The sequence below is a fragment of the Rhododendron vialii genome, chromosome 5a (genome assembly GCF_030253575.1).
Source record: "Rhododendron vialii isolate Sample 1 chromosome 5a, ASM3025357v1".
NCBI classification, from domain to species: domain Eukaryota; kingdom Viridiplantae; phylum Streptophyta; class Magnoliopsida; order Ericales; family Ericaceae; genus Rhododendron; species Rhododendron vialii.
This window is the reverse complement of record NC_080561.1, coordinates 31478786-31489828: the sequence shown is the minus strand read 5'-3', so window position 1 is coordinate 31489828 and position 11043 is coordinate 31478786. Positions and strand designations below refer to the sequence as shown.

Here is an 11043-nt window from a genome sequence, read left to right as displayed (position 1 = left end):
TACAATTGGAGGCATGCTTCATAAGGATGAGCCCATCTGTGTGCTTCATCTGATGCATTTGGCTTCCACCATATGATGATGGGTGGTACAGGGTAATGAAGGTATAGGAAAACTTGCATGAAGTGATTGCCATTAATATGGCCAATAACTATATGTTTGCACAATGCGAATGAAACTGGATAGGAGCTCAACGACAAGTAAGTGAGACAACTCGAAGCAATCATATCAAATGTATGCAGTGCAACGTTGTACGTTGATGCGATGACAAGTCCCAATGATATAGAATCCATCCAATGATCCTCTGGTGCCGATGGCTGGAAGCAACGAAGTCTTTGTAGTATCTAGTATACATAATCACGTTCTGGATAAAGCTGATCGTCTAGGACCAAATTTTGTTCAATCTCTTGGATAAGGTCCTGTCGTACTTGAGGCCATTCATCTTCAAAACTAAAGAGTTGCGCGGCTATCGCCCTGAAGCCACAATGACCGTCAGATCAAACGTCAACACAGTGGGAAATATAACGCTAATATTGCTGAGGAAATTTCAGAACGAGGTGATCACTCTCATTGCTCCTTCTTGATGTTGGAATACGTGAGGCCCAAGATTCTGAAATGTATACTGTGAAGGAAGGTATGCAACCTCTATTCTGCTCATCTCTGCTTGTAGGTCAACCCCTGTATTCTGTGTTGTATGCTGGGAGTCGAACTATGCAACGAGATGGATCCGCCATATCAAGAAACATGTTCATCATAGACTCTCGACTGTCGGAATCCATTTCATTTAATCTTTCAATAAGTTGAGCTTCCTGTCAGATCGTGCTCCTTTGTCAGTATGCCTTTGGGCGTGCATGGACAACGTACTCCAATGAGGGTGGATAGAGCTTAGCGGAATTGGTCTGTCCACAAAATGGTAAAGTGCAATATAAGCATGGCAATCTGTGTGTCCTTTTGATCTTACAAAAGCAAAGGTCGGCTCGTTATCAGTGCGTTGTGCTTGCTTATAGATCAAGTTCATTGCCTGTAATGAAATGCGACCTCTGATTTCACTATAAATGTCTTCATGTATATGTATGTGTCGTGGAATATTGAGAGATTTCTGGAACGACTCATGAATATTCCCGAACGGGCTGGTCAACATATTTTCTATTTTCTGAAAAGATGTTTGAAACAAGGATATGGTATCTCCCAAGTATTGTTTGAGCCTCGCATGCACAGACTCCGCCCTGTAGTTTAAGAATACACTGTATTAAATAGGAAAGTTACATAAAGTATTCTTTAGTGCAGTACAATAAATATACAAATGACTATAGGAAAGTTACCTTTGGCTTGAATTGTTTCTGATGTGCATAAACTGGTTTATATATGCTGCAACAAATCGCTCTCTGTAAGGACATAACCATGTATCCCAAAGATATTGTATGGCATTGGAGTATTGCTCAAACTCTCCGCACATGACATTCCACCTCTGTAGCAAAGACATCGTTGTCGATAAATGAATAAGCAACTGCCATGCATTGGAAAACTCATCCCACCTCGTACCAAGCATAGGGCTACACTTCTTCATTACACACTGGTTTGTGTGCCAAATACAAAGAATGTGTTATGTGAAGGGAAAATATATTCCAATGGCACCAAGAAGTGCCAGATCCCTATCTGAAACAACCACCGATGGCAACACTGCCCTTTTTTCAACAATCCATCTTTTTAAGGTATCCAACGCCCATATCAGTCGCTCTTTTGTCTCATTATTCAAATATGCAAACACAAGAGAGTAAGTTTTCATTGTGGATTTGATACCCACAACTTCCAAGAGTGGTATCCGATACTCATTACTTTTGTACGTCGCATCAATAATTAACACGGACGGAAAGTTGACAGATAGCTCTAGGCTTCTAGGATGAACCTAAAGAATATTTGTGATTACGTTGGTGTGTTCATTTATAAGATAGTCATAAACGTATTTTTTCTCGTTTAATTCTTTCAAGATGTACCCAATAAGAGATAGACCCCCAGTTGTTCTTTCTTATACAGTGCTTTCACATTGCAAATACTCCTAATTCCTATACTAATTGACAAGTCTTGTTATCTCAAGAAACTAAGAATTTCTCGAGACGCGGTGCTGCTAGATATATCACGAACTAATTGCTGCTAGATTGGGGTCAGCCTTGATGGGTACTCATGTCCCTCAAAACTTTCAGCTGGTTCATGGTTATGAAAACCTTTAACAACCTTCAAACTCCACATGACATCGTTTGGAGGTTGTGGTACACCTCTTTTAAAAATTTGAATGCACTTCGGCATCTTGTTGCCCTTTATACTAGCAGATTTACTTATGACAATCACAAAACCATTTTCCTTACCAACTCTCCGCACCCAATCTAACATGCTATCTCTAGTTTCAAATATCTATAACAAAAAAAAATGAATACGTATAAGCACAAAATTATGCAGCCTACTTTCAAAATAAGTAACAAATATGTATAATAACAACAGTAATAACTAATCTGGTCAGTTATAAATTCGGCTGTGTAATCACGCCCAACGTAGGAGCTGCTCTCCCCACAAGGAATATCATTCGCAACATCGTTCCCAGCTGACCAACTATCCGAAAATGAAAAATTGTATTGATCCATAATATTTTTTAATGAATTACAAAAATGAAATGAAAGTTGAGAAAAATTGTGAGGATGTGATTACTCAAAAATTGCTCTCAATCTCAATATATGCAAGAGTACATCATCAGATTATATAGCTAAGGGAAATTAACGTTGAGCAACGAGCAATTGTTGATAATGTGCTCAACCATAAGCATATTCAATGCTCTGCAACTTCCTACATCTGTAAATTTGCAACTGTCCTGCAAGTTGATAAGGTGCTCAACTATAGGCAAGTTGATAAGGTGCTCATCTCTAAAAAAAAAATTCTCTGCAGGATAACTGATTACTCATACTTTCTTCCCCACTGTCATCCAATGTTTAGTTTATTAAATTATACCAAGTGATGTTTAGTCATTAAGCCCCAATTCACCTATGTGTTCCACGTCCAAAACTTTTCAAGGCTCTCATGCACACAAAAGCACCACGTGCACTACAAGGCATTGATTGCCTCTCTTTTTTTTCATTTGAACTGGTGGAAAGATTTTCCATCGGTTCAAACGGATTGAAATTTGGAACACATTTTTCAACCTCTTTAGACAGTTTAAACTACAGAAAAAATATAATTTTTCCGTTTTACATTATTTCACCATCAATATTAGGCTCGTTTGATAGGTTTCATTGAGTAGATTTCAAAAATATAAAATTTATTTAAAAAAATACATGAAAAAAAAGTTATTAACATTTAAAATTTTATAACAAAAAATTCAAATAAGAGATAGATAGACTGCTGGGAGTGGGAGAGAGAGAGCGCACCGGGGGGGTGTATGATTAGCATGTAAGATTGTAAGATCGTGGTGCTAAAAGTTCCCTAGCTTGTAGCGTTTTCATTTATTATCGTCGTTTTTATGTGATTTTACTCGTAAGGTAGTTTGTTAAGTGTTTCAGGTAAAACGCCCTTAAAAGGCGTATTTTGATCACGATCCTAATTCCCAAGAAAGTTCAAGTATCCGCGCCCGATGGTACTTCTGCCAGGAAGGCCCAAGAGCGAAGGCGTGAGGCGTTAGGCAAGCCGTTGAGGCGTCGGGTGTCAAGTTTGGAAGGCTGGCTTTCAATTCTGAAGATAAGTTCTGCGTATCGATACGCCCATAAACCGTATCGATACACGTTGGTTAAATGGGAAGTCAGGTTATTCCGTATCGATACGGCCTTAAACCGTATCGAAACAGGTGTGTTACGTAGGAAATGGCCAATTCAGGATAACGTTGTGGTATTGATACTTTGCATAGTTTGTATCGATACGGGGAGCTTTCGGCCAGATATTTTGTTACTTTTTGGACTTTCCATTTATGGAATACTTGCCTTTAATAGTATATTTCTTAGATATTTGATGAGAGAGAAACCCATTGTGTATAAATAGGGGCTTCATCTCTCTCTTTTGGTAGCTAGCACATTATTAACTTTAGTGTTTTCTCCATTAAAGCTCTTTAAGCTTTTTCAAGTGTATTTTCCTTAGAACTCAAGTAAGTTTGTTCTCGTTTGTTAATTTCTCGTTAATTAAAGTTGTTTGTACGACTTGGATCCTTTATAATATCAAGTTTGTTTTCGTTTTTATCGATTAAAAATCATGTCTCCTTTTTATGCTCTCTTTTATGCTTTAGCTATGTGTGAGTAGTCGATAGGCTAAGTCTCGGGGTAATCTTTCCCGAGCACTTAGGTGGTTACTCGGTTCTCAAGTCCTCAAGCTTAAAATCATGATTTTCGGAATAGAGATTAACTTGCGTTTTTTGTCTAAACAAGGGGTGTTAACTCCTTGGTAAGATGTTTAGTCAAGAGGTCTTGGCAGGCAGCTTATCGAGGGCTCGTGGCCTCTTATATGTTCGACGAATATTAAAAACAAGTTTGTTCGTCTCCGTTTAATCACATCTTTCGTTAAACGTAGTCATTAAAGCTAAATTCTCCGGGCATGAGCATGCGGTCGTGACTCTTGTCTGAGTTATAATCGAGAACCGGTAACGGCTTAAGTCAAGGGTTAGATGATCCCTAGACTGGCCTCTTTTAGTTTATAAAGCCCGTATCTAATTTGTTGCTTTAGCCTTTCCACCTTTCAAAGCAAAACTAAGTTGGTTGTCTTAAACGCTACAAACCACCTTATAAAACCTTCAATCCGGTTAAGCTATCTTCGAATTCCCTGTGGTATGATCCCAGTCTTACCGGTTTATTATGCTACCGACGACCTAGCCCTACGCTTGGGGTTTTTCTCAACCTTATTTGAAGGCGAGGTTGTGGCAGTAAGCATTTTTTGCGCCGTTGCCGGGGAAATTCTTTATATAGCTTATTTGGAGGATCGACAAACCACTGTAAGTACTCCATTTATTTTTCATTTTGAGTAAATTGAACTCAACTTAGCGGATACCTCTAACTGAGCCACCAATTCGACTTGAGGTTTGACGAAGCTAATTTGAGCATCAATTGCCTTTTTACCGTTTTTATTGCTTATATATAGCCGTGGAGGTGGCATAACCCCACGAGACTATTTGTGAACGAGGCGGTGGCATAGCCCCTTTAGTCTGCTTAATCAACTTGTGCAGGGCATATGCTAAAAGTTTATCGTAGCCCTTTCTCAAATCGGTTGCATAGGTTAGCTTCACCTCCACGGGTTCGTAGAACCATTTCGGCATATTCTCCACCCCGCAAGCTATCACCTTCGCTAAGGCCAATGGCAGATCAACCGGCAGCTCGTACTTTGCGTGACTACCTAACTCCAGAAAGAGGTCTGCATGTGTCTCCAATAGTGATTCCAAACTGCACTGAAGCGAACGCTTTTGCTTTCAAGCCAGAATACCATCAGGTTGTACCTAAATTTCGGGGGCGTGAACTTGAGGATCTGTATGCTCATATTCGGGAATTCGAGACTACCGTTGGCATATTTGTGAATGGACCAGGGCAATTAGACCAAGCTCGCCTGAAGTTGTTTCCTTTTTCGCTAAAAGACAAGGCCAAGCAATGGTTTAATTCGTTAAAGCCCCAATCTCTGCGAACTTGGAGGGAAGTGCAGGATGTGTTCACTACAAAAATTTTCCCGGTTAGCCAAACTAAGCTTCTCATGGACCAAATTCAGAATTTCAAGCAAAAAAATGGGGAGGTCTTTTACAAGTATTAGGAGCGTTACAAGGATTTTCTTGCAGCTATTCCGCACCATAATCTTCCCATGTACTTGGTCATTAACTACTTCTATTTGGGTTGTGATCATAATGCCAAGCAGCTTCTGGATACGATGGGAAACGGTGATTTTATGGGGAAGAATCCTGATGCCGCTTGGGAATTTTTAGACGCTTTGGTAGAGAAGGCTCAAACTTGGCAATATATAAATCCAGGCGATCAAGCAATGAGAAACCAAGGCCCAAATGGCTCCGGCAAGTTTTCACTAAGCGAGCAGAATGGTTTCAAGACCAGGTTAGACGAATTATCAATGAAGATGGACAGAATGAAATTGGACGCGGTCCAAGTGAAAGACGTCAAGGAAGTTCGACAAGTAAAGAAAGTGTGTGTCATTTGTGAGACTGTGGGCCATTCAACTGACAATTGCCATACCATTCCCGCCCTCCGACACCATTATAGTCAACTTCCCACGGAAGAAGTTTGTGCTTTGAATCAACGTTGTGATCCATATTCCAATACTTACAATCCGGGGTTGCGGTCCAATCCGGCTTTCCGTTGGGGTAATCAAAATGAATCAGGCACTTCATCAACGTCTCAAGCTCCTCCTCCCGTTCAGAATCAAACTTGGCGGCAACCTCAGCTTCAAGGCCCGCCCCGTTTTCCTGCAATTCAAGGACCACTAGGTTTCATACCGCCCAATCAATTTCACGAGCAAAACCAGTTTCAGTCACAGCATGCACCGCCTCCGCGGAGATCTTTGGAGGACACCATGAATGCGTTTTGTCGAATGCAAACTACTACCAACGAGCAAACCGCTCAAGCTTTGAACGATATAAGGAATCAAATGGGCAAGTTGACTATGTCAATTGGCATTCTACAATAAGAGAAAGGGAAGCTTCCTACTCAACCTTTGGCAAACCCTAAAGGTCAAAATTTGCTTGGTAGCTCTTCGGTGAATTTCCCCGAGCAAGCCAAGGCCATTATTTCTTTGAGGAGCGGGAAGATCGTGGACAATGCTCAAGTGGAGCCACCAGTGACGCCAAGTTTACTACCGTTTCCGGCACCATTGCAGCCAACGACGCCAAATGAGGAATCTCCCATGCAAGCTCCTACAGAAGAAGAGAAGGGAAAGGCCAAGGAGAGTGATGTTCCGCAAGCTTTCACCGTTCCCCCTCCATATCCTAACAGACTAAAGAAGCCAGCTAAGCCAAATCTGAATACTGATATCTATGATCTGCTTAAGCAAGTGACCGTCAATCTTCCTTTGCTCGATGCTATCAAACATATTTCGTCCTATGCTAAATTTTTGAGGGACTTGTGTACTCATAAACGCAAGCTCCAAGTACAAAAGAAGGTGTTCTTAACCGAGCAAGTGAGCTCGCTCTTTCAGTCAACCCTTCCTCCCAAGTATAATGATCTGGCGTGTCCGACAATATCCATCACCATCGGGGGTAAAGTTGTGGAAAAAGCTCTTCTTGATTTAGGCGCGAGTGTCAACCTATTGCCGTTCTCGGTATACGAACAACTTGGGTTGGGAGAAATGAAGCCAACTCGGGTGACTTTACAATTGGCGGATATGAGTATCCGAGTGCCTAAGGGGATGGTCGAAGATGTGCTTCTTCAAGTTGATCAATTTGTGTACCCGGTTGACTTCGTGGTTCTTGACACATGTCCGGTGCCGGCGGCTCAGGCCGCCGTTCCAATTATTCTCGGGCGCCCGTTTTTAGCAACATCCGATGCTGTGATTCACTGCCGGGATGGCTAACTAAATATGAGTTTTGGTAACACGAAAAGGCAAGTCAACATGTTCCATATTGGGAGCCAAATGGGGGATGATGAGGATGTATGCGGAGTTAGCAGGATCGATGCCCTCGTTCAAGACCATGTTGATAAGTTCGTTTGCAAGGACGAGTTAGAATTAGCACTTACTTCCGCCGAGGCCGATTTTCTTGATGCCCCCGAAGTTGCATATTTGTGCTCTTTATTGGATGAGGAGGCAGTGTGTGGTATCAATCCATGGATCCCAAAATTCGAGGAGTTGCCTCCTATTGTGAAGCGGGCCATTCTGTCTAGCGTGGAACCCCCGCCACTCGAGCTCAAACCACTACCGGACACTCTCAAGTATGCTTATCTTGGCGATGATCGAACATACCCGGTGGTGATCTCTTCCGCCCTTACCGATCTTCAAAAGTGCCAATTGCTAGTGAAATTGCGAAAGCATTCCAAGGCTTTAGGGTGGTCCATCGCCGACATCAAAGGAATAGATGCATCCCTTTGCTCCCACCACATCTATCTTAAAGATGACGTCAAGCCATCTCGCCAGCCTCAACAGTGGTTGAACCCGATCATGAAGGATGTTGTGCGAGCAGAAGTGCTCAAGTTATTGGACGTAGGCATCATTTACCCAATTGCTGATTCTCAGTGGGTTAGCCCGATTCAAGTGGTACCTAAGAAGTTCGGGGTGACGGTTGTGCGAAATGACAATGATGAATTAATCCCAACGCATGTTCAAACCGGTTGGAGGGTGTGCATTGATTACCGGAAGTTGAATGCTAGCACCAGAAAGGATCATTTTCCTTTTCCCTTCATTGATCAAATTTTGGAAAGGGTGGCCGGTCACCAGTTCTATTGTTTCCTAGACGAGTACTCAAGCTAAAACCAAATTGAGGTGGCTTTGGACGACCAAGAGAAGACAACGTTCACGTGCCCATTCGGGACCTTTGCTTATCGTCGTATGCCGTTCGGGCTTTGCAACGCCCCCGGTACTTTCTCTCAGTGTATTATGGGACTTTTCAGTGACATGGTGGAGAAGATTATGGAGGTGTTCATGGATGACTTTTCAGTGTTCGGCGATTCTTTTGAGGTTTGTCTTACCAATTTGGGGTTAGTGTTAGCCCGGTGCGAGGAAAAGAATTTAGTGCTCAATTGGGAAAAGTGTCACTTTATGGTGAGCGAAGGCATTGTTCTTGGCCACATTGTATCCTCCAAGGGCATTGAGGTCGATAGAGCTAAGATCGATTTGATTGGTAATCTACCTACTCCAAAGTGCTTGAAGGACATTCGTTCCTTTTTGGGGCATGCCGGTTTCTATCGGCCGTTCATAAAGGATTTCAGTGCCATTGCTCGGCCGTTGTGCCATTTGCTCGCCAAGGATGTGCCGTTTGAGTGGACACCGGCGTGTGAAGCCGCCTTCGCCAAATTAAAGTCCAGTCTTACCTCACCACCTATCGTGCGGTCTCCGGATTGGGAGTTACCATTTAAGCTTATGTGTGACGCCAATGATTACGCCGTCGGGGCCGTTTTGGGCCAACGCAAAGGGAAAGAGCCGTATGTTATTTATTATGCGAGTAAGACACTCAACGAGGCCCAAATGAACTATTCAACTACAGAGAAGGACTTACTTGCCATAGTCTTTGCATTAGATAAGTTTCGTTCTTACTTAGTGGGAGCTCCAATCACTATTTACACTGATCATTCCGCCCTCAAATACCTTTTCACAAAGCAAGATGCCAAGGCAAGGTTGATTCGGTGGATTTTACTCTTACAAGAGTTTGACCTTACAATTAAAGACAAGAAGGGCGTCGAGAATGTGGTGGCCGACCATTTGTCTAGATTGGAGTTCGAAGATCACACTTCTCACATTCCGATTGGTGACTCCTTCCCTGATGAGCAACTATTTGCAATCTCCTCTATTCCTTGGTACGCCGATATTGTGAATTACTTGGTTACCGGCTTGATGCCCGCTCATTGGACTATGCATGATAAACATCGATTTTTGGTGGAGGTGAAACGGTGCTCCTTTGACGACCCGTACCTTTTCAAGTATTGTGCCGACCAACTTGTCCGACGGTGTGTGCCCGACTCCAAACAACAGAGCGTGATAAAATTTTGCCATACGGAAGCTTGCGGCGACCACTTCTCGTTTAAGAAGACCGCCGCGAAGATTTTGCAAAGCGGGTTTTATTGGCCAAATTTGTACAAGGACACATTTGCCTTTTGCCGAGGTTGTGCTTGGTGTCAACTTTTGGGGTGTGTGACACGACGCAATGAGATGCCGCTTGCACCCATTTTAATCATTGAAGTTTTCGACTGTTGGGGAATCGACTTTATGGGGCCATTCCCATCGGCCTTTGGGTACCTTTACATCTTGTTGACGGTCGACTACGTTTCCAAATGGGTAGAGGAAATTCCTACGCGCATGAACGATCATTCTGTTGTGGTCGAATTTTTGAGGGACAACATTTTATCAAGATTTGGGATGTCGAGGGCTATAATCAGCGATCAAGGGTCTCATTTTTTGCAACTGGTCAATTCCGGCACTTATGAAGAAGTATTCCATCGTGCATAAAGTTTCAACGGCTTATCATCCGCAAACCAATGGCCAAGCAGAGTTGGCAAATCGGGAGATAAAGAACATCTTGGAGAAGACGGTTAATCCTACCCGTAAGGATTGGTCAACACGTTTGATCGATGCCTTGTGGGCTTACCGTACTGCTTACGAGACGATTTTGGGGATGTCACCTTATCGGCTGGTCTATGGGAAAGCGTGTCATTTGCCGGTGGAGTTTGAGCATAAGGCCTATTGGGCAATCAAGAAGCTCAATTTCAATCTATCTAAAGCCGGTGCCCACCGGAAGCTCCAATTGACAGAACTCGAGGAGATGAGGTACGATTCTTATGACCATTCTAGTGCTTACAAGTCTAAGATCAAAGCTAAGCATGATCAGACAATTGTACTTAAACACTTTGAGCCGGGTCAAAAGGTTTTGTTGTATAACTCTCGCTTGCATCTTCACCCCGGTAAATTGCGCTCACGTTGGGCCGGTCCTTATGTTGTCAAAACTGTTTTCCCTCACGGGGCGATAGAAGTAGAAAGCATGAGTAATGGTTCCTCTTTTAAGGTGAACGGCCAAAGGCTTAAGCCTTTCCTTGGTAGTTTCGAAGTTGGGGAGCCCGATGAAGTTTTGGCGGATCCAGTTTACACGAATGGCCCTTCGGTATAGTTTTGTGTCCCATTTATTTGCACGGGGAGCGAAAGCGTAACCGCTGAACTTAATTGTTTGTCGGACCCGGCCCCCGGGTAGGGGGTACCCTCCATTGACTTGGGTATATGTAGCTCTGCACGCCGCTACTAAAAAAAAGATCGTGTGCCCAGCTCCGGTTAGTAAGGGCAATATTAATATCAGTGACATAGGGCTTTCATTAGCTTTTCTGATAGGAGTAATTCACAGTGCACCACTCACGTCTTCCAGAGTAGCCCCAACGGGGGCGGTATAGATCTTCAGTT

At 43.0% G+C, this 11043-nt stretch overlaps 1 protein-coding gene across 1 annotated transcript; it reads left to right on the top strand.

The window, feature by feature from the left end:
* The first annotated feature begins 5871 nt into the window (after nt 1–5871).
* LOC131327819 (uncharacterized) lies at nt 5872–7521 on the top strand. The gene is made up of 2 exons (XM_058360950.1): nt 5872–6608; nt 6702–7521. Exons 1-2 carry the CDS (start codon nt 5872–5874, stop codon nt 7519–7521), a joined length of 1557 nt encoding a protein of 518 aa, XP_058216933.1.
* Nucleotides 7522–11043: the final 3522 nt, after the last annotated feature.